Source organism: Gossypium hirsutum, chromosome D08 (assembly GCF_007990345.1).
Source record: "Gossypium hirsutum isolate 1008001.06 chromosome D08, Gossypium_hirsutum_v2.1, whole genome shotgun sequence".
NCBI lineage: Eukaryota > Viridiplantae > Streptophyta > Magnoliopsida > Malvales > Malvaceae > Gossypium > Gossypium hirsutum.
Window position 1 is genome coordinate 54,962,143 of NC_053444.1, and position 25,563 is coordinate 54,987,705.

Below are 25,563 nucleotides of genomic sequence, written 5' to 3' on the forward strand. Positions count from 1 at the left end.
AGCAAATAGAAAAGAAGGAAAGAAACAAAAAAGCAAAACAAAAACAAGGGAGAAAGGAAAGAAAAAGAAAAAGGGGAAGGAAAGAAAGAAAATTTTGGATTTCAAATTTCAAAGTTTGATTGGTAAGCAAATTTAGTCCATTTTCTTGTAATTTTTGAGTTTTTAGAATCTTAGAACAAAATATTACTTGATTTAAGTTGAAAATTTGAAAGTTAGTAAATTTTTAGATGTTTTTCATGTTGAAAAAATTGAAGAATTAGGGATTAAATTGATAAAATTTTAAGTTAGGAGTTAGTAAGGGATTGATTTGTAAAATAAAACATAAGTTTTGAATTAATAGGGACTAAATTGAGAGAATTTCAAAATTATGGATTTATTGTGAAATTAGAGAGTTAAATTAGTTTAAAGTGGGAATGGAATGAAAATATGAAATTAGTTTTGAGAATAAAAGTTAGTCTCGGTTCAGGGACTAAATTGGCATTTAGGCAAATATTGAGTAAAAATTAAAATATTTAATGTGAGATTGAATGGTATTGTATTGATGATTTTTAATTTTTTTGATTTCGTAGCTAGCGTTGTATCGGAATTCTTGACTAAAAAAGGGGAAAAATATTGTCGATTAGGAATAGCTCGGAATTCCTGGTTTGTATTTCTATAATCTGAATCTAATTATTAATTGTTTTATTTTAATTAAATGTTATGGTAAGTGATTGAGGTGAGGATTATTGTGCTTTACAATTGAAATGGATTGTTTTGGTATGTGATGAAATTATATTGGTTGAATTGAATTGGAATATATATATTATAAATATATATGTGTAAATGTGAAATTTGCAAATATGATAATTGACTTATTTTTGATATGTATGAAATTCAATTCTAATGCCCAAGTAGACGGAATTTAGAACTACTAGGATATTAGTGGCATGCCATTAAGGAACTTTAGCGTGCTCTCTGATTACTAGCACGTTAGTGCTCTCCATTTAGCACATTTGTGCTCCCTATATAGCACTTTAGTGCTCTCTATTCATTAGTGCATAATAATGCACCTCTGTATTTATTCTGTATATCCGATGTGTTCTATAAAATCTACTCTGGGCTAAGAATATGATATAGTAAACTGAAAATAGAATGTCAAATATGTTGTAAATATACGGAATACATGAGTTATATCTTCATAAATTGATTGTGGAATGGATAGTGCCATTGTTTAAATGATACGTGAATAAATTATGAAAAGGTATTATATATAGCAAGTGATAACAATTGAGTATTGTGTGATTTTAAATGTTCAATTGTGCTTAACATTTTATTATACATATTTTATTATTTTATTTTTTTAAAAATTTAGATTATAGAAATACCATTGAGTTTTTACTCAGCGTACGGTTTTGTTTTCCGTGTGTAGGTTAAGTGCTGATTCAGCATCCAACAACGATCCCGAACTCAAATATGGTGATGTTTATTTCTTTGTGTCAGTATGTACCTAGAGTGTCTAAATAATAGTTATTTTGTGGTTTGATTGTAAATGAAGTTATAAGATTAATTTTGGAGAGTTTATAATTTGGATTAAAATGATGCTTTGATGACTTGTTAGGGGTGTTACATTTAGTGGTATCAGAGCTTTGTAGGTTTAGTCAATTCTCGGACTAAATCGAGCTCGGAATTAAGTCTAGAGGTACATGCCATAATTGAGTCGAATTGAGTTGGGATTTGGATGCTGATATATTTGTTTGTTTCTGTTTTAGAGTTGAAAATGTCGAATGATTATGATGATTATGTTGATGATAAATGTTATATTATACGTGTGAATATAGGAGAGTCAAATTTTGAGGCTTTACGACCTTCACCCCCTCACCTATACAGTTTTACACAACGAAATTTACAAGAGTTATATTCATTAAGTTTACAAGTGTAAAATTGAAGAGTTCAATATTTGAATGAATAATAATGCGGTCAGAGTTGAGGATGGAATAGCAAGTAAAGAGAAATCTAGAAGAGATATCATATTTTTCTGAAGATTATTTGGGATACGTAATGTCGTTATTAAGGAAGAAGTTATTCACGAGTAATCGACTTATTTAGGTATGACATTTAAAGAACGGGTTAATCAGAATTTCTTTTGAATTGATTTCTTTAGTGATTGGGATAATGTGGGATCATTGATGATTGTAGTAGTCAATGGGATAGTTTTGAAATTGCAAAGATATCTGAATACAACTGTTATAGTCAAGTATCTTATAGTGATATCTTCTGGGTATTCTATATGTTCATTTATTCTCAGAGGTATATGTAATAATTCATATTCAGATGTGATTTTTATCACATAGCACGGTTGGCTAATCATAATGTTAGACGGAATTATTATTAGTCTGGTTGATTCATGATCGGGATTCCTCTATCTTTCTTTGGTTTTCTAATCCATTATGTTTGATAGAAGACTTGATGATAAGACTGATATGAAGTTATTTTTTATTTCTATTGTTTGATGCTCTAAATCACATATATACAATTTACATTGTCTTAATCACAATTATTTCTAGTGCGTACGAGTGATATTCTTCTTTTGGATTTTCTCTAGGATATCATCGATCTCTTTATCATTCAATGTGGTTTTTATTCTCGAAAATTCAGTATAGCTTCACATCTTGGATTTCATTATCTCGGTTTTCTTATTATTCCTATGGTCTAATCTTATTTATTAACCATGGTTCATCTGTAAAAGATATTCATTGGCCGTAGGTAATTATATTTATTACTATTATAAATCTTGGATCGATCATGGGAGCTCAGTGATATGGATCTCAGATTATAAAAGTTGTATTACTGCACTGGTTGTTATTGGGACTACTTTCGGGTTTCTTCATCTATTTTGGAATGCACTATTGATGTTGAGATATTGTTTTATCTATATGGTTGAAACGTCGGCTTTATTATAGCACTATGGTTTTTGATCTATCTAATGGTTGTGACTTTGGTATAGTTCAAAGTTTCAATGATTATAATTGAAATAACCTTATAACATATAATCCCTTTCTAGTTCTCATGACAAGGGTTGATATCGGTAAAAGTATAGATGGAAGAAGATTGAACTCAAACTTATATTTTGGTTTTCACTTCTTAGGTAATCCTGAATTATGTCAACAAGTCAATAATGGGATGCCATAATTCGTTTGAGTTAATGTAGTTTGTGGTAATTTTCGGTTGATATTCCGAGAGGATTATGATATATAGTATATCTGGATTATTTTGACAACAAGAAGAATGAATTATTCTGAAATGTTATTATCTGATAAATAAAATCGACTCAGTTGTTCTAATCAGAGTGGGTTATTCATTGAAAAGTTAATTGAGTTATAATTAATGATGGAGTCAGTACATTCTGAGTCTTCACAATGGGTTTAAATTATCTGCTTTCTTCTAGCTGGATGGGTTTCCAAGGTCTTCGTTCAAAGGTATTAGATGAGATGGTTCGGGTCCAAGTTCATAGATTACAAGAGATGACTCTGTTGCGATAAAGGATGAAGTTATTAATAATTGAATTATAATTTAACTGTTCATTCAATTATTGAAGGATAATCTGTAGACAATTGGTTGTTATGCATTTGAGTCTATTCTCAGGTCCGAGAATAAATTTTGTGCATTCATGGGTACATAGATGGACAGTCAGAATGAGAAATTCAGATTATAAAAGACTTGATACAGAAATATATCTATCAGGTTAGTTCTAATTGAGAAATATTATTATGGGTTAAAGTCGTCTCGATTGTTGAAGTTATTGCACTGGTGTAAAATGATATTACTGGACACTTTTCAAGAAAAGGGAAACAGATATCAGCTGAAAGTTACAGATATAAATATATCAAAAACATCAATTAAAATTTGATAATTCGGGTTTTCCAGTTATGATTCTTTAGATGATTATTTTGAATTTCACGGTAATTGTACTGCTAATGATAAAGTTGTGACATGAGAATATCATGGTCGTTCAATTAAATTTGGTATAATATCAAGTTCTAATATGACTTCTGAAACGAGTTCTAAATTGAAATGAGATATAATGGACTTATATACGGTTTATTAGTAAAAAGATGATAGAAAGACTTGATTTGATGATTTATTTTATTAGGTGAGAAATTTCGAGGACGAAATTTCCTAAGGGGGAAGATTTGTAACAACCGATTTTTAGTGATGTCAAAAATAGTCATTCAAGGCCACCAAATTCGGCAACTAAGTTCGTAAATATTATTATTTAATATTTATGGGTCAAATACGATTTTAAAAGATTTTTTTTGGAATTAGTAATTAGTTAAAATATATTATAATATTATAATAATATTACTTAAAAGTTAAGTATATATATTATATATATTATATTATATTATATAATAAAAGAACAAGCAAATAGAAAAGAAGGAAAGAAATAGAGAAGCAAAACAAAAATAGGGGAGAAATGAAAGAAAAAGAAAAAGGGAAGGAAAGAAAGAAAATTTGGGATTTCAAAATTCAAAGTTTGATTCGTAAGCCAATTTAGTCCATTTGCTTGTAATTTTTGAGTTTTTAGAATCTTAGAACAAAATACTACTTGATTTAAGTTGAAAATTTGAAAGTTAGTAAATTTTTAGAAGTTGTTCATGTTGAATAAATTGAAGAATTAGGGATTAAATTGATAAAATTTCAAGTTAGGAGTTAGTAAAGGATTGGTTTGTAAAATAAAACATAAGTTTTGAATTAATAGGGACTAAATTGAGAGAATTTCAAAATTAGGGATTTATGGTGAAATTAGAGAGTTAAATTAGTTTAAAGTGGGAATGGAATGAAAATATGAAATTAGTTTTGAGAATAAAAGCTAGTCTCGGTTCAGGGACTAAATTGGAATTTAGGAAAATATTGAGTGAAAATTGAAATATTTAATGTGAGATTGAATGGTGTTGTATTGATGATTTTTAATTGTTTTGATTCCGTAGCTAGCATCGTACCAGAATTCTCGACTAAAAACGGGAAAAATATAGTTGACGAGGAATAGCTCGGAATACCTGGTTTGTATTTCTATAATCTAAATCTAATTATTAATTGTTTTATTTTAATTAAATGTTATGGTAAGTGATTGAGGTGAGAATTATTGTGTTTTACAATTGAAACGGATTGTTTTGGTATGTGATGAAATTATATTGGTTGAATTGAATTGGAATATATATTATAAATATATATGTGTAAATGTGAAATTGTGCAAATATGATAATTGAATTGTTTTTGATATGTATGAAATTTAATTCTAATGCCCAAGTAGACGGAATTTAGAACTACTAGGATATTAGTGGCATGCCATTAAGGAACTTTAGCGCGCTCTCTGATTACTAGCAAGTCAGTGCTCTCCGTTTAGCACATTTGTGCTCTCTGTATAGCACTTTAGTGCTCTCTGTTCATTAGTGCATAATAATGCACCTCTGTATTTGTTCCGTATATCCGGTGTGTTCTATAAAATCTACTCTGAGCTAAGAATATGAGATGGTAAACTGAAAATAGAATGTCAAATACGTTTTAAATACATGGAATACACGAATTATATATTCATAAATTGATTGTGGAATGGATAGTGTCATTGTTTAAATGATACGTGAATAAATTATGGAAAGGTATTATATATAGCAAGTGATGACAATTGAGGATTGTGTGATTTTAAATGTTCAATTGTGCTTAACATTTTATTATATATATTTTATTGTGTTATTTTTTTTTAAAATTCGGATTACAGAAATACCACTAAGTTTTTACTCAGCGTACGGTTTTGTTTTTTGCGTGCAAGATAAGTACAGAAGTTTGATCGCTGATTCAGCATCCAACAACGATCCCGAACTCAAATATGGTGATGTTTATTTCTTTGTGTCGGCATGTACCTAGAGTATCTAAATAATAGTTATTTTGTGGTTTGATTGTAAATGAAGTTATAAGATTAATTTTGGAGAGTTTATAATTTGGATTAAAATTATGCTTGGATGACTTATTTCAATGATATAAAATGTTTGAGATTTTTGTCTGCTTGATCTGTAAACTCCGGTAATGCTCCATAACCCAGTACCACCGGCGAGGGATACGAGTTAGGGGTGTTACAAATACTAAATAATAAAATTTTTGAACTCACTCGTCGGATTTAGTGGTCTCGAACCACTGCGACAGCACTAAAATTTGGGATGTTACAACTCTCCTTCGTTCAGAAAATTTCGTCTTTGAAAATTGTTACCTGGAAATAGATTTGGATATTGTGATCTCATCGATTCCTCTGTTTCCCAAGTAGCCTCCTCCAAACCATGACTATGCCACAAAACTTTAACTAATGGTACTCGTTTATTCCGTAATTCCTTAACCTTTCGAGCTAAAATTTTCACCGGTTCTTCCGAGTACGTCATATCCGGTTGTAACTCAATTTCACTATGAGAAATTACATGCGAAGGATCAAATCTGTACCGTCTCAACATTAATACATGGAACACATTATGAATTTTCTAAAGTTCAAGAGGCAAAGTTAATCTATAAGCTACCGGGCCGATTCTTCCGATAATTTCATACAGACCGATAAATCTTGGGTTTAATTTTCCTTTCCTACCGAACCGTAACACCTTCTTCCATGGAGAGACTTTTAAGAACATTAGATCACTAATCGAAAATTCTATATCTCTTCTTTTCAAATCTACATATGATTTCTGACAGTCAGAAGCAACATTCAAACTGTCCCGAATGATTTGAAATTTATTTTTAGTTTCTCGGATCAGATCAACCCCCATTAGCTTGGATTCACTTAGTTTAGACCAATACAATGGAGTCTTATCTCCTGTAAAGAGCCTCAAATGGTGTCATTTTTATACTAGATTGATAATTGTTGTTATATGCAAATTCAGCCAAAGGTAAATACTTTTCCCAGTTGCCACCAAACTCGAGTATATAATATCTCAACATATCTTTCATAATCAGAATTACTCGTTCTGATTACCCGTCAGTTTGAGGATGAAACGTTGTACTAAAATTTAGCTTTGTACCCAGAGCCTCTTGCAATTTACTCTAAAATCTAGACTTGGATCTCGGATATCGATCAGAAATAATGGATATTGGGACCTCATGTAACCTCACAATCTCTGATATATACAATTCTACTAATTTATCATTTGAAAAGTCTGTTCTGACCGGAATAAAATGTGCCGGCTTAGTCAATCTATCAACAATCACTCAGATTGAATCTTTCTTTCTCGGAGTCACAGGTAATCCAGATGCAAAATCAATCGTAACATGCTCCCATTTCCTCTCAAGAATCATGACAGGTTGTAACAAACATGTTGGTACCTGATGTTCTGCTTTGACTTGTTGATAAATCAAACACTTAGCTACGAACTCACAAATTTCCTTTGTCATACCCGGCCACTAGTACATCTGTTTCAAATCACAATACATCATCGTACTTCCCGGATGAATGGAATACATGCTGCTGTGAGCTTCAAAACGAATATCATTTTTCAAATCTGAATTATTCGAAATGATTATACTGCGGTAATGCAAAATACCATTATCATCAATGCTATACTCTAAATTCAGATTATCCTGAACTATCTGTCTTTTTGACACCAATATCGAATCCTCATCTTGTAATTCTCAAATCCGCTGAAGAAACAAGGGTTTCCTTTTGAATTATGCTAATATAGAACCATCTTCATTAAGAGATAAATGAGTGTTCATCAATCGAAGGGCAAACAAAGACGACTTTCGACTAAGTGTACTCGCAACCACATTAGCCTTTCTCGGGTGGTAATCAATAACAAAATCATAATCTTTCAGCAATTCTAACCACTGCCTCTATCTCAAATTCAATTCTTTCTAAGTCATCAAGTATTTCAAACTTTTATGATCTGTGTACACGTAACATTTCTCACCTTATAAATAGTGTCTCCAAATTTTCAAAGCAAATACAATTGCAGCCAATTCAAGATCATGTGTAGGATAATTCTTCTCATGCAGTTTAACTGTCGAGAAGCATATGCCACTACCTTTCCTAACTGCATCAACAGACAACCCAAACCATTCGGAGACGCATCACTATAAATAACATACGATACACTTGATTCTAGCTGAGTGATCACTATAAACAACATACGGTAACCCGATTCTGGCTGAGTCAAAATTGAAGCCTTTGTCAACATCTTCTTCAACTGATCAAAGCTTTGCTAACACTCATCAGACCACATAAATTCAATATTTTTCTGCAATAATCGAGTCAATGGCAAAGCAATCATTGAAAAGCTCTTGACAGAACATCAGTAATAACCTGCTAAACCCAAAAAACTTCGTACTTCTGAAAATTTTTTTAGAATTTTCTAATTCACCACTGCAAAAACTTTACTCGGATCAACTCGAATCCCATTAGCTGACACAATGTGACCCAAAAATCCAACCTCATGAAGCCAGAATTCATATTTGTTAAACTTTGCATACAACTGTTTTTCTCTCAAAGTCTGTAGCACAATTCTTCAATGTTGTGCATGCTTGGATTTTGTCTTGGAATAGATCATTATATCATCGATAAACACAACCACAAATCTATCCAAATAAGGTTGAAAAATCTAATTCATCAAATCCATGAAAGCAGCAGAAGCATTAGTCAAGCCAAATGGCATTACCAAAAACTCATAATGGCCATACCGAGTTCTGAAGGCAGTCTTCAACATATCACATTCTTTAACCTTCAACTAATAATACCCAGATATAAGGTCTATCTTCAAAAAAACCTTGTCACCTTTCAGTTGATCAAATAAATCATCAATGAGAGGCAAAGGATATTTATTTTTAATTGTAACCTTATTCAGTTATCTGTAGTCTATACATAGTCTCAAATAACTGTCATTCTTTTTCACAAATAATACAGGTGCACCCCAAGAAGACAAACTCGGCCTGATGAACCCTTTATCTAATAACTCTTGCAACTGAGTCTTTAATTCTTTTAACTCAACTGGTGCCATACAATATGGTGTTACTGATATCAGAGTTGTTTCTGGAAAAAAAATCAATTACAAATTCAACTTCACGATCAGGTGGTAAACCCAATAATTCCTCAAGAAACACATTAGCAAACTCATTAACAACTGGTAATTGATCTAACTTTGATTCAGAATCCCGAGCATCAAGAATGTAGGCGAAAAATGCTTCATTACCTTTACACAACAATCTCTGAGCAGAAAAAGTTGAGATAATTCTTATAGTATCATTTGGATTCTCTGACTCAACCGAAATTACCTCCCCTGTATGACCTTTCAGATTAATATGTTTCTCTCGACAATTCACTAAAGCATCATACTTCGTAAACCAATCCATTCCCAGAATAACATCAAATTCCCGAAAGGGTAGAAACATCAAATCAGCAGGGAATTCACAGCCTTCTACTTTTAATGGACAATTTCGACACACTAAATTAACTATCACACTTTGGCCTAATGGATTAGGGACTTGAATATCATAATCATAAGAATGCGTGGACCCAGGGTCAATCAAAGAATATACAATAACATCAAAAAGATAAAATGTACCAGCAATTACGTCTGGAGTTGTAGCTTATTCTCTCGCTCGAATGGCATAAGTACGTGCAGGTGTCTTAGCCTCTGATCCGGAAGCAGAATCTTTCATACCCAAACGAGCTATTCCAGTAGCACTGTTTTGGCCTGATCGTCTACTTCGTTGATAAGTGGCCAACTGTTTCTCTTTTTGCTCTTCCTCCTCTCTTTGCAATTGATGACAGTTTCGAATAAAATGATTAATGGCTCCGTATTTGTAACAAGCTCCCTCTTTGCCTCTACATTCACTAGGATGATATTTTTCACAATATTTGCATTTAGGCCTAGGAGTATTCTGTACACTGCCCACACTAGTAACAGGTCTAATAGATACCCCGAAATCAAGTTGAGTCGCCCCATTCTTATTTGATCGTTCCAGCATTGGGGGTGGCCCGACTGAAATAATCTCTAGACTTTTTCGTATGTAAAACTAAAAATGACTTGGAGGAACTTATTTTTGTTAGATTCTTTATTCCTTCTATCCCGTTGCATTTTTCTATTGTACACCTCTTCCATTTTTTGAGCACAATCTGACAGAACGACAAATTCTCCTGTTTCTGTGCCCCCAATCATCATTCTGATTTCTTCATTTAACCCTCCTTCAAACCGAATGCACATTTCTTCTTCATTTGGTACAAATTTTTGGGCATATTTGCTGAGGTATACGAATTCCCTCTCGTATTCGGCTACTGACCGATTTTCTTGTCGCAAGTCAAGAAATTCCCTCTTCTTTTTATCCAAGTATCTCTTGCTAATATATTTCTTTTTAAATTCACTCTGATACAATTCCCAAGTGATTTTCTCTTTCGGCACTACAACCATAATAGTCGACTACCAATTATAAGCATTCTCTTTTAGTAGTGACACAGCATATCTCAGATAATCTTTGGGAGAACAAGTTATTTCCTAAAAAACTCTTATCTTGTTCTGAAGTCAATATTCAATTTTCACAATATCATCATCCGATCTACCCCGAAATTCTTCGGCCTCACACTTTCTAGGTTTTTTTATCGGAGTACATTTACTAGATTCAGTCATCGGAGAAGGTGGAGGTATAACTGGAGGCACTTCGAACGATGTAGTAGAGGCAGGAGGTTGTTGAGCCATATTTCTCTCCTGCATGAATTCACTAAACCATTGATTCATAAACCCAAAGAACATATTTTTAAGCTCTTTTTCTTGAGTTAGAAGAATTGGGACATTACTACTTGTCCCATGTTTAGATGTATGTACTTTACTATTGCCATCATCATGTCTAGCATGTTCAGATCTATCTGACATCTTTACAATCTATAAGAAAAACAAGGGTTAGATCGGATCATACATGTAACAGCTCGATTTAGGGCTTAGTCAGAACAGTGGTTTCGAGACCACAAATTTGAAGAGAAAAAATTTATTTTTATTATATTTTTATGGTCTAAAATGTCACGAAAAGATTCCGTGAAAATTTCGTTCGAAAATTTTGACGTTTGGGCACTCAATTTAGTCAAAAGGACTAAATTGTAAAAAGTGCAAAAGTTGAGTTTTATTTGTTAAAGGTATTTAATTGTTATGGAATTATAACTTAGGGGTCCTTATGTGGTAATTAGACCATTAGTTAGTGATGGACAAAAATGGACAAGAAATAAGTGAAATAGGATTTTTTTTAAGTAAGGGCAATTTGGTCATTTAGTAAATAAATAGAATTAAAATGGGAAAAAGATGTAAAAAATGGTGTTATCATATTTGCTTGCTGCTGAAACTTGAAGGACTCCATAGCTAGGGTTTTGGCCACTTTCAAGCTTGATTATCAAGAAAGACGTGGAATCAACCTCGATAAGGGAAAGGAAAAGATTGTGGATTGAATTGCAAAATTCCTATATTTTGCCCCGAGGTAAGTAATATGTAATTAATACATTCTTTATAACTATTTCTGATATTGTTTATAATATATGAGAAATGGTTGAATATGAAATAGTTATATAACAATTAGAAATTTAGAATTTATAGTTGGATCGATTAAAATCTGCTTGAATTGTGGATATATCATTGACAAGTAATAAGTGAAGTAGTTGAATTGAATTATTAAATTTGTTATGGGATTGGACTTAAATATTGAAATTGTGATTTGTGTACGGATAAATTGTAAATCCTTGAAAAGTAAGAATCTTTGTGGGACTGTTGGAATAAGAAAGGCTTGAATAAAGTGCCTATAAACACGTGTGTAGTACTAAGTGCAGGCTACTACGTGTATCAATAGATAATGGTCATATGTGTAGTACTATGTGTAGGCTACTATGTGTACCGGAAGGCTTTGGTTACGTGTGTAGTACTATGTGTAGGCTACTACGTGAACTGGAAAGTTTGATCACGTGTGTAGTACTATGTGAAGGCTAGTACGTGTATCGAATGATAATAATTACACGGGTGGAACTATGTGCAAACCACCGAATATTTGCTATTATACCAATGTGTTCAACGGGATATGAGTATTGATAAACAAATATGAGTATGTGATTGAAGTGTGAAAATTTGCTAAAGAGAAACTAGAGTGATGAAGTTTCGTACCGTGCTTACAAAATAAATTGTTGTAATGTTATGTAAATGAGTGAAATTGAAATAGAACAGATTCAAACAGTGGAAGTGATGTTAGTTTGAAAAATCACAAAAAATTTTAGAAAATGAGTTATTGGTTGAATGAGATATGGAATTAAAGCTTAATGAGTCTACTTTCATATAAAAGAGGCAGGGTTGGATTGATTTTGGAATCCCCTATTCTAACTTGGAAAAATTATTAAAAATTGTAAAAAAATAATTATGAGATATAATTTATATGATTAGAATCCTTAATGAGTCTATTTTCAAATGAAACAAACAAAAATATCATCCGAATTCTTTACAGTAATATAATTCATTTTTAGTGAAGAGAGGTCAGAGATGTTCAGCAGTGAAATAGGGGTGACTTTAAAGAATAAACTGCACTAATTGACCATGTAAAAAATTCTAAAAATTTTATGATAAGACGGTATATGAGTCTAGTTTTAGGGAAAATTTATGGAACTTAATTTTGAGTTCCGTAGCTCCGGATAAAAATAATTTAGTGACCGCGACGCAGAAAAACAGTTTGCTGGAATTTGAATAAATATCAAATTTATGGTTGATTAAAATTATGTTATCTATGGAAACATGTTTTAAATTTGTTTACCAATTACATACGTACTTACTATGCTATATGCTTACTTCTCTTTCTTTTTTCTTGTTTTATAGTGTTATAAATCATCTTGGAATTCGGACAGAGTCATGGACATCCACACTATCTACATCTTTTGGTATTTTGAAACCAATATTTCTGAATTATGGCATGTATAGAAGACTTAATGTTAATGTGATGTATATATATACTAATTACTACTTAGCTTAGGATGTTAATGTATATTAATTGATAGGTTGTTTTTTTTAAAATGCTAGTGAGGTTACTTTGAATGTCGTGAATGATTTAATTATGTTTAAGTATATAGTTGTATTAGTTGAAATATTGAATTGGTTTGAGATTGCATTTTGAAAATTTACAGGAGGGATTAGACATTTGTAAAAGGAATTATGTCAAAAATTTTATAAAAAAAATCTGATTGTCTGAAAATATGTATTTTATGTTTGATAATACTTTTTACCCTGTTTCAGCGATGAACATGGGTAAGAGGTGTTACATATCACCCTATTACAAATTTATATGGCATGTATTTCTAGACACTTTACACACTACATTCGTTCCCAGAATCAGCTAAAACCGAGCTCTGATATTAATAAATGTAACACTCATAACCCTTATCCGTCGCTAAAATAGGTTTATGAAGCATTATTGGACTTTACAGAATAAATATGAATATTTTATAACATTTAATAAACATATCAAAAACCAATAATAAAATACTCATATTGTCCTTTGTATGAGCCCTCCAGGCCCAATATACACCTTAGAAGTGAATCAGGACTAAACAGGATACTCAGGAAATTTTTTCCAAAATCTCAAAAATTTTCTAAGGAGCAAGGGACACACAGCCAAGAGACACATCCGTGTCTTAGGCCGTGTAGGCATTCGATGTGAGGCACACGGCCGTGTCCTAGCCCGTGTCCATACCCATGTAACTCTCTGACTTGGGTCACATGACCAACCACACGCCCGTGTGCTAAGCCGTGTGAAAAACGCAGAGGTTACACGGCCAAGCCGCACGCATGTATGCTAGGCCGTGTGCAAAAACCTGGGCAATCTGTTTCAAAATTTTAAGATGCAGGGGACACACGGCCAAACCACATGTCCATGTGCTAGGCCGTGTGGATGAAAATAGGTCATTTTATAGCCTCTTTTCTCACCCATTCTTGATTTCAACCTACACACCTTAAAGTTTCATACATATAAGCTATAACAAGATCTTTAAAACAACTAATTCCTAACTTTAATATGGTCATATTATCACATATATTTTAACATTCTAATTAGAACATAAAATAATTCACACATACAACCATTTATATCAACATGTTTTACCAATTTATTCATCACTAAGCCTAGGAACTATCCATCCATTAACCACACTAATACTATACCAAACATGAAAAAACCATTCATATATAAGTTAACTTGAAACATAAACAAAATGTAATTATTGACATTTATACAACCATTTCAATCCCTATACATGCCATATAAACCATAATATGTATTGCAAATTCTACCGAAACAAGTTGGATAGTGTGGCTCGATGTGTTGATCCGACCTTCTGGCTTCTTAAAACTCTACAAAGAACATTAAATAACACAAGTAAGCTTAATGAAGCTTAGTAAGTTCGTTAGCTTTTAAACGTAAATCTTACAGCACATACTATAGCAATTCATTTAAATAAATCATTCAATATACTATTCCTCCCAAACACAATTTCAATCGATGAATTCACTTATTTCAAATTGATATCAATAATAACTTTAAATCTTCAGATATTAATTCCATATGTCACTTACCAACCCTTGTCAAATTGGAGAACGTCTTATGGATATGAGTGCATCATAAACTGCAGAGGTTGCACAGAAGCACATAAGTGCTAAACAGAAACTGATAAGGGTTGAACGGAAGCTCATAAGAGCTGAGCAGAAACTCATAAGGGTTAAGGTGAAGCTCAAAAGAGTTGAACGAAAACCTAATAGGGTTAAACTGAAACTCATATGAGTTAACTGAAGCTCATGAGAGCTAAACGAAAAGTAAACACAAAAGTTCGGAACAAATGCTAAACCTCGGTTTACTTGGGTAATTTTCTGTCAATTCCTCCTTTTCATTGAACAACTGTACTCAATCCCGCATTTCGTTTGTTTCGAACATTCAATTCAATTTCATAACTTTAACAATAATTTTATTTTCAACAAATAATATGAATAAATACATAATACCATTTATCAAATTAACATATAATACTAAAGTTTAACCATACAAACTTACCTGGATTAAATTGTGAAATTTGTAATAGTTCAGGGACTCTTCTGCTAATTTCTCTTTTTCACGATTATCTACAGGCTCTTAATCTAAAATATAAGATTATTCATTCATTAGAATATATTTCAATTCTAATTCACTTCACAATTAATACCTTTAAATTTTCAAAACTACACAATTACCCCAACTTTTATAGTTTTTACAATTTATTCCCTTACCAATTAGCCTATCAAATGAGCTAATTTTTCTCAATTTTCAATTTATCTAAATATTATAAACTATATCTAACATTTTATCAACATAATTTTAGTATCAAACCCTAGTATTTAATCTTTTCACAATTTGGTCCTAAAATCAATTTCTATTCAAATCATTTGATAAAATCATCATATAACAAAATTAAAGCTCTAAATCCATGTTAATTCATCACAGACATCCAGCACTCATCAATGGTAACTTTCAAACTTACCCATAAAATCAAAAACTAATGACATAGATAGTTGGACTTAATTGTAAAAGTCTTAAAAACACAAAAATTTCAAGAAAAGAGCAAGAATTGAACTCACTTGATGTAAAAATATGAAAAAATAGCTTTTGGAGACTCCTATGGTGTTTTTGGCTGAGAATTGTGAAGAAATTGCTAGAAACTCTTTTAATTGTTGTTTTATTTGTTTAATTTACAAAATTTATAATTTTGCCCTTAGTTCACATTGTATCCTTATTTCTTTCATATTTAGGCCGCCCTAGCCATATCATTAGGCCAATTTACACTTTAAGTCCTCCTTTATTTACCACTTGGCTATTTAATCACTATTTCTTTAATTAGCAAGTTTTGCACCTTTTTTAATTTAGTCCTTTTTATTTAATTAACTATCAAAATGTTAAATTTTTTAAACAAAAATTTAATACTAACTTAATGACACTCCGTAAATATTTATAAAAATATTTACGGCTCGGTTTATGAAATCGAGGTCTCGATACCTTATTTTCCAAACCACTTACCTTAATACTTTCTTCTAAAACACAAATCACTATTTCAAAAGTCTTTTTAAAATCACATTTAAATCATAAATACTAAATAATAAAATTTTCAAACTCACTTGTCGAATTTAGTGGTCTCGAACCACTGTTTTTGACACCACTAAAATTTGGGTTGTTACAATATTAGAGCTCACCAAGAAGTACTAGGGACTACGATCATTGGAGGAACAATACCTAAACTCGAAGATGCTCCAGAATCTTTTCGATTGTTTGACATAGAATTATGATTTTTGCCTCTGGAACTGAATCATTTCCTTGTATATGAGAAGAACTTCCAGATTAATAGGAAAGAAGATTAATCGGAATTAATCAAAATCTTTATTCTATGATCGACCGATATAAACATCAACAACTCCGAATTGGATCAATTTCTCCCCAACAAATAAATTCTTGGGGCAAGAAAATCCCACCTAATGGAGAAACCATTGGAGAGGTGACAAAACCCTATACTTTTCATTACAAAACCAAGAAACCAGAAAGGATGGATTATTTTGTGAAAGAATTTTTAGACCTATAAAAAGTGGAATTTTCGCTTGTGGAAATTATCGAGTAATTGGAAATCAAAAGGAGGGCCCTAAATTTTGTGAACAATGCGAAGTTGAATTTGTTGATTCTCAAATACGAAGATATCAAATGGGATACATAAGGCTGGCATGTCCAGTAACTCATGTATAGTATTTGAAACATCTTCCTAGTTATATAGCCAATCTTTTAGATAAACCTCTTAAAGAATTAGAGGGTCTAGTATATTGCGATGTGTGATTTGATCAAAATTATTATTTTGTAGATTAGGAATGAGAAACTGTCATCCCATTCAATCGAACTGGGATGCCCAGGTTCTGACATGTCTCTTGGGAACAGTAACATGAAGCTTAGAATTATGAGCGTATTCAATACTCCCAAATAAAAAAAGAATTGGTCTATGGCCGAGTCAGTAAAAATAAATAGCTAGGAATTTTGAGTTGTACCTCGTGAGAATTTTTTTTTTTGTGTGGAATTAACCATTCTCATTTCTCTTAGTTGTTTTAGAAATAAATGAAATTATGTTAAAGGAAACAAATATGTCATGGTTACAGGAGTCTATACAAAGCATATAGGCTTAGGATTGAAGTTAAGGGCATCGTGGTATAACCGTCGAGGTACCGCAGGACTTAAGAGATTGAATGAAAAGTTATATAGACAAGTAAATCCCTTATGACACTCTTTTAATTTTAATTTAAGAGGATTAAACATTCGAGGGGAAGTAGACTACTCAAGAATTTTACATTTCATTTATGTCCTAATTTTGAATTGAATATGTGTATGTCTGTCTAGTATATATGAACAGATCAAAAGCTAAAGTATGAAGGTGGTATCAATACATGAAATTTTGTCAAGTGAGTCTGTGTTTATCTTTGCAGAGTCATCTAAAGGGGTCAATCAGGACTGTAAACATGATATCTGAAAGGAAGAGTCCATGACCATAGCAACATGTTGTGTAAGACCATATTTGATGGGTTATGGCATCATATGGAAAGAACTAAAGGAAGGTTATTGCCTAATGGAGTTTTCTATGTGACCTAGGACGATAAAGGGCAAACCTCACGGAACGTGAGTCTCAGCGAATCCCTATTGTGAACATGTCAAGAAATGGAAGCCTTTGTGATGTGTCTGAAATGGAAGCCTTTGTGACATTCTCTAAAAGAATGACCCTTGTGGTAACCATACGAAGGGATTGCCTTTGTGGCGGACCCTAAATACAAGAAATGGAATGAATGATGAACTCTGAAAGAATGAAAATTTTTACCGACTCTGAAGAAACAATATGAAAGGTAATCTCTGAAATTTAAAGTTTTGGAAGCAATATATGAAGGAAATCCCCTTGCGGTGGATTGTGAAGAAACAACCTCTATGGCGAATCCTACAAGGAAGGTTTATATGACGCACACCGGATGGGCTACCTTGGTGGCATAGTCTGGAAGGGCTTCCAATGATGAACCATGAAGAACGTTCTTACAGTGAACTTTGTGCTACAAAATTGGCATATCCTACATTGTCCCTAAATACAAATAATATGACCAGTAAGTACGAGACGTATCCATGGGTATAACGGTAAGGTATTTAGTATGATTAAGACTTGTATAGAGTTAGGGGATTAAAGAGAAATAGCGAAGTAATGAAAATATATTTTGAAATTGAATGTAAACATGGTACGCTCTAAACGAAACACCGATAATCTATGTATGGGTCTCTTTCTGAAACTCGATAAACTCGTGGCTTAGTGGTTCAAGAATGTAGCTAAGGTCTCAAACACACTAAAGAGATGGAAAAAGGGCTTTAGAGTAAGGTATGATAATGAACGTGAATAAAGAAATAGAAATGGAGGCAGTTTTTTCACTCGATGAAGAATAAAAGCAACAAGATGGTTCTTGAAACATGAAATGTGTTGTGCAAGTATGATTTAGGTAAATGGTGTTTGCCTCACCAAGTTCCGTTGAACTTACCTCTGTGTGTTATGTTTCAGGTGGGTTTTGAGGGTCTTCATCTAGAAGGACGACGCTAGGGCTATGCTGAAGAAATGGCGTCATGGGCCATTATGCATATAGAGCATACTTGTTGGCGTGTTCGAGTTAGAGTTATTTTATAGAAGTCTTTTACACAAAATAATCATGATAGACAAGGATATCAATTCAATCATAGTTGTAAATAAATTCTCTGTGTATACCATTGAATTCTCATATCATTCACACTTACGTATTTCTTAAAGGAATTTATAATTAAACAGTTCTAATCGAATGTAAATTTTTTGTAATTGAGTGAGCTACATATGTACTTGAACAATAACACCTTATATTCGAATCTAGTTCATTAGATCGGGTTTAGAGCATTACAAGAGGTGTGCCAAGCTACTTTTGAGAAGCTCAAGTTATATCTCATGACTTCACCACTCCTGATGTCACCTCAAGTGGGGGAGACTTTTTTATCTTTATCTGGCGACTTCTGAAGAAACGGTAGTAGCAATTTTGATCAGGACAGAGGGAGTTCATCAATTTCCAGTATATTACGTTACCAAGGTGTTACAAAATAGCGAGCAAAGGTACTCAAGGACAAAAAATCTCATCTTCTCCTTTAATAGTGGCAGCTCACAAGTTGCGACCTTACTTTCAAGCTCATCCTGTAACTATCATGACGAATCAACCCATCAAGGATATTTTCTTTTAAAATTGATACTTTAGGTAGAATGACCAAATGGGGAATTGAATTGGTAGAATTTGGAATAGAAAATGCCTCGAGAACATCGATCAAGGCTCATATCTTAGTCGATTTCATGGTGGAATGTTCTTTTGACAAATCATTAGACCCTGTAGGTAACTTTTATTCAAACAATATTACTCACATAAATGATATGGTAGCATGTCACACAAATTATTGAAATTTTACTTGATAGATACTTATTTTGTCTTACGATGTTTTGTTACAAGTATACATTTGGTTCTAAAAAAAATTTGTTTATTACATAAGATGTAGTAGTTAGCTCATCATAGGGGCAAACGAGTTCAGTTGTGAAGCCAAAGTGTTAAACAATTTATGTAGGTGACTCAATAGCAAAGACAGGGTCAAGAGCGGGTGTTCTTCTTATAAATCCTGATGAAAATGAAGGCAGTATGGGCTACCCTTCGGGTTCCAGGCATCTAACAACACTGCAGAGTACGAGGCAATGATTTCAAGATTACAACTGGCTCTATAGCGGGGGGCGAGAGAATTGATCATACACACGGATTCTCAACTCGTAGTAAAGTAAATAAATGAGGAGTATGAAGTAAAAGAGCCAAGCTTAAAAAAGTACCATGCCATAGAAACCCATCTACTCGTTTAGTTTGATAAGGCACAAGTTAGACAGCTATCCAGGATGGAGAACACCAAAGCTGACGTTTTATCAAAGTTAGTGTCCTCTATTACTATTGAGTAGAGAGGAAAAATCTTGTTAGAGCATAAAGCCACCCTAAGCTATGGCACTCATCAAGTGCTCAATCTAAACCAGGAAGAAACATGGATGACACCAATTGTACAAGCACTACAAGGGGAAATTCACCACCTAAGTAAAAAGGAGCTCACCAAAATTCAGCATAAGGCTGTAAGGTATGATGCTATAATTTACATTTACTATATCCTTGTATCTATAGGTTACTTAGTTATCATTCAATTAAATCTGTTTAATCTATCAAATTTAGATATATCCTATTAAAGGGTGTGCTTTATAGAAAAGGCTACTCCCAACCTCTTTTAAGATGTCTTGTTCCCACAGAGGCTAAATATGTAATGAGAGAAATACATGAGGGAATATGTGACGATCATCTAGGTGGGAGGTTGTTAGCATAGAAGACTTTTAGGTAGGGGTATTACTGGTAAACTGTACAAAAAGATGCACACAATATGGTTCGCACTTACAATTCCTGCTAGAAACATGCCCAAGTGCAATGATCACCAGTTAAGCCTCTACAAATAATGTCTAGCCCTTGGCCATTTGCAACTTGGGGAATTGATATTTTGGGTCCATTTCCAATAGTTGTAGACTATTTCAATAAATGGATAGAAGCTGAAGCATTGGTTACAATCATAGAGAGACAAATATAGTGTTTTCTTTGAAAATCCATTGTTTGTAGGTTCGACATCTCATGCTTGATCATAACAGACAATGGAACCTAATTTCAAGGAAAATTCAAGAACTTTTGCAAGGACCTACAGATTGCTCTCACTCAAAACTTTATAAAAACTCCCCAAACAAATGGTCAAGTAGAAATAATGAATAAGAAGATTTTAACGACTGAAGAAAATTTTTGGTGAGGCCAAAGGTGCCTGATTAGAAGAGCTAACAATAATTATATGGGCCTTGTAAACCTCGCCTCATACAGCATCTAGAGAGACAACATTCTCAATCGTATATGGGGCAAAGGTAGTAATCCCTGCTGATATAAGTTTGCGATCTTACAGAAAAACTCATTTTGATGAAAGTGCCAACCAGGAGGCCATTCGACTCAACTTGGATCTTATTGATGAAGTTAGGGAAATAACGAAATTAGGAGTGTTACACCAGCTTAACAAGTCACTCAATACTATAATTCCAAAGTGAAGAACAAGCAGTTTCAAGTGGGTGATCTTGTTTTAAGAATATTGAAGTCAATTTTCTAGCATCACAATAAGGAAAAGTGGCCCCTAATTAGGAGGCATCTTACAAAGTTGTAGAAAAAATAGGCTATAAAGCTTAAAAAATAGCAAAAATGGATGGCTCCGTCTTGCCTCATACATGGAATGTATGTCATCTAGAGAAATATTATGTATGAGTAATTTGTCTCTTTTTTCAATAAAGATACACTATTTGCAAATGTTGTTTAGTCTATCTAGGATGAATAATTCTCTTTGAGTTAGTTGATTTAATATCGCTACTTTAAATAGCTAGCTGATTTAATATCACAGTTGATATCGTTAAGGTTTGCTGATTTAATATCACAGCTGATATCATTAAGGTTTGTTGATTTAAGATTACAACCTAAGTTCATTCAATCTAATATCATGAACAATCTTATCTGAGTTAGTTGATTTAATATCGCTACTCTAAACAACTCGCTGATTTAATATCGCAGCTAATATCGTTAAGATTCGCTGATTTAAGATCACAACATAAGTTAATTTGATTTAATATCGCTATTCTAAACAACTTGTTGATTTAAGATCGCAGCTGATATTGTTAAGGTTCGCTGATTTAAGATTGCAACCTAAGTTCATTCGATTTAATATCATGAACAATCTTATCTAAGTTAGCTAATTTAATATCACTACTCTAAACATTTCGTTGATTTAATATCATTGTTGATATTGTTAGGGTTTGTTGATTTAAGATCGCAACATAAGTTCATTTGATTTAATATCATGAACAATCTTATCTAAGTTAGCTAATTTTATATCGCTACTCTAAACATTTTGTTGATTTAATATCATTGTTGATATTGTTAGGGTTTTTTTATTTAAGATCGCAACATAAGTTCATTTGATTTAATATCATGAACAATCTTATCTGAGTTAGCTGATTTAATATCGCTACTCTAAACGACTCACTAATTTAAGATCGCAACTGATATCGTTAAGGTTCACTGATTTAAGATTGCAACCTAAGTTCATTCAATTTAATATCATGAACAATCTTATTTGAGTTATCTTATTTAGTATCACTATTCTAACCAACTTGCTAATTTAATATTGCAGTTGATATCGTTAAGGTTCGCTATTTTAAGATTACAACCTAATTTCATTCCATTTAATATCATGAACAATCTCATTTGTGTTAGCTTATTTTCCAATCACTAGTTAAGTTATATTTGTTGACTCATTTGCGGTGACAACTTCATTATACATTTTGCTCAAATAAATTCACAATAAAACACCACACCATTTCAATACAAAATAAACACATATTTTTCATTTCAAATTAGAAATAAAAAATTACAATGAAAACAATGAAATTATGAATTAGCATTGGTATCCTGGGGGTCAGTGAGCTCTTCACCCTCTCATTCGTCTTTTTCTTCTTTTCCATCCCCTTTGCGTATAGCACTAGAAGCTACACTCGTCTCAGCAGGATTTTCAGCGAAGAAAAGCCTGCTAGAATTCTTCCATTATTCTACAAATTCCTCCCAAGCTACCCTAGAATGGAAATGAACATCGAAATCCAACTGGGCACTGGGCACTAGTTAGGTGACTAAGAGCATCAAAGTTTACCCTACGAGCATTGAAGGGACCACCAACTACTTCAGCGTAGAACAAGAAGTTAGACTTTAAATTTGGCAAGTAGTTTTGAAAGCTTTGCATGGTATCACTTTTATACTTTTCCAAAGCCTCTTCATGACTCTTCACTAGATTAGCCATAGCAAATTTGTATTACTCATTCATCCTTTTCATGGTCGCTTCCAAGGCATCAATATCATCTCACTCACCTGTGACCTTTTCATGTAATTATTCAATATCTTTTTCAGCAAGGGCGAGATGCTCCTTTAACCTCCTATTCTGCTCCACTAATTTCTTGCTTTCTTCATCCAAGCCCTTGCGTACTTTGCGAGCCCTTTCTAGTGCCCCCATGGTAGACTGATAAGCATTTTCAGTCTCTTTTTTCTTCGCTTCTACTTCAACCAATACCCTCGGTGAGCCCTATACTGACCATGCCAACTTCAGCAAAAGGTACTTGGAGAGATAATATAAGCTCCTATAATGAAGGTTTCCTTATATAGCTGGACGATGTAGACGGGCAAATATGCTCTTTTGCTTCTTCAGGTATGGAATTTTTCCACTATTTCCTCGCCTTAATAGGACTGTAAGGAAACTTTTGCATGCTGAGAGGCTCGCGCCACAAAAATAATGTTCCCGTTTCACCATAAAAAGTAGTAAACTTCATGGAACCACCAAGAGGGCCATAATCAACAATAACCCCGAATTTATCTTCAGTTGGTGCTCTTTGGTGGTGGTTGAAGATCAACAAGAGAGTTAAGGAGAGAAGGAGTTGCAGCAGGGACTATAGCAATAGGGACTACATCGCTAGATGTTGCAGCACAATCTTTTCCTTTATTTCGACGAAGTGCCCTTATAAGGGCTACCTTCATCTTCACTGCTCAGAATAATATTGGCAGCCCCTACAATAATTTTTTGCTTCTTCTTACTACTTACACTTCCTTCTCCAACGAAAGTATGAGATGAACCGCCTCGCACATTTTGCATGAACAATCGAACATCCATATATTCGTCGATTTCGATGGACAGACTTGTAAATTTCTCTGAATTCTCTTCAACAATGCAAACTGTGCCTGCATCACTAAGAAGTCTATCAGCACCAATTATCATAATGGGGTTTGCATCACTCTCTGGATCCCCTGCAGGTTTAGAGAACCACGGACGAGACTTTAATTTACAAAAGCTATAAAATAGTTCTTAGGTTCCTCTTTCTTCCCTAAGAGTATAAGCCTCAAATTATCAGTGGCTCTATGTGACCATGCGAACTGCGCAGACAATACCCTCATGATGTTCGCACCATAATTATCATCAATAGGCTTTCATCCATTAGGAGTCAGATTTAAGAGGCGGTGCTGAAACACATTCCTAACAGTTTGCACTTCCTCTAAATCTAGTATGTGACCCTTGCGAAGTCTGTAATACTGACCCCACCTTACTTAGACATAATTTCTCATTTTTTCAAGCACATGCTCTTACTAAGTATCGACCATTCATTTGGAAAATCAAAATTATCTTTAAGCTTGTACTTAACCCGTATGTACTTGTAACGGTTTAGGCGAAGGTTCGAAGACCAATTCGATATAATTGATTCTACATTTTCGCGAGGAGAGAAATAAAACAAACCCACCCAACCTTCTCGATTGCACACTTTCAGTTGGTACAACTTCTAGAAAACAACGATCAATGGCACTTCCTCCTACTGATTACATTCAATGAAATATGTCATTGCGACCCACCACAAAAAGTCAAATAATTGTCTCAGAGCTATTATGTATTCATCAAGAAGATGGTAGAAGAAAAAGTGGAGTGGTAAATGGAAACTTGCTTCTATCACGTGCAATGAAAGTAGGAAACTTCCATCATTAGTGTCGCTTAATCGGTTTGATCCTTTGACGATTGAGAAGTCGTAAGCGAAATTGGGTAGTTGAATTGCCCGAGCAACCAAAACACGACTCATTTCTTCCTCTTTGGTGGTGCAAACATAAGCCTTCGCCTCCACTAGAGTACTCACTTCGTGGTGTTGTGAAAAGATACCCTGAATAACACAACCGCTTCCTCTCATCCTAACCATTGTGTTCTAATACACTTAGAAAAAATCACAAAAATGATGAGATTTTTAAGAAAATTACCTTTGAAGTTATTCTTCTTAACAGCGGCTCTACCAAAATCTTGAATTCAAATAGTTTAATTTTTAAGGTTTAAATAACCTCTTTTTAAAAAAGGGTTTTACACTTTAACGATTCCTATATCCAATAATAAAGGCAGGATCAACTGTGTACAGCTGTATCACTCATTAACACGTGGCAAAGTGTACATGACAGGTTAAAGCACGAAGTGTATTTAATAAGCTTCTCCTTATGTGACCTCTCATCTCGCGAAATCAAGTTCTAAGAAGAGTCACTTTATAACTTTTCTTTGAACCAGTCAAGGGACATATTGTTATGATATTCACTATTACCGACTCACTACTCAATTACCCGATTGAGTCCTAACCCATACTCTACGCAGTTCGCACTTTAGGTTCGCATGCAAGGTGCTCGTACCTTTCTATGAGACCGCACAATATGAGTTCGCACTACCATGTAGGCAAACCTACATCTAGAAAATACGTGTAAACCCTAAAGTAGGGTACATGTCGACATGCATGGGAAGCTACCTACAATATCACATCCATGAATAATAACAATATCATATAAATACACAGTGTAACCCATC

The 25,563-nt window shown here is 33.3% G+C and overlaps 1 protein-coding gene across 1 annotated transcript; it reads right to left on the reverse strand.

Annotated features, from left to right (window-relative positions):
* Positions 1 to 8,988: 8,988 nt before the first annotated feature.
* LOC107899879 (uncharacterized) lies at positions 8,989 to 9,972 on the reverse strand. The gene is made up of 2 exons (XM_016825621.1): positions 9,621 to 9,972; positions 8,989 to 9,470 (listed from the first exon to the last, which is right to left on the reverse strand). The coding sequence occupies exons 1-2, from the start codon at positions 9,970 to 9,972 to the stop codon at positions 8,989 to 8,991; spliced, it is 834 nt and encodes a 277-aa protein (XP_016681110.1).
* Positions 9,973 to 25,563: the final 15,591 nt, after the last annotated feature.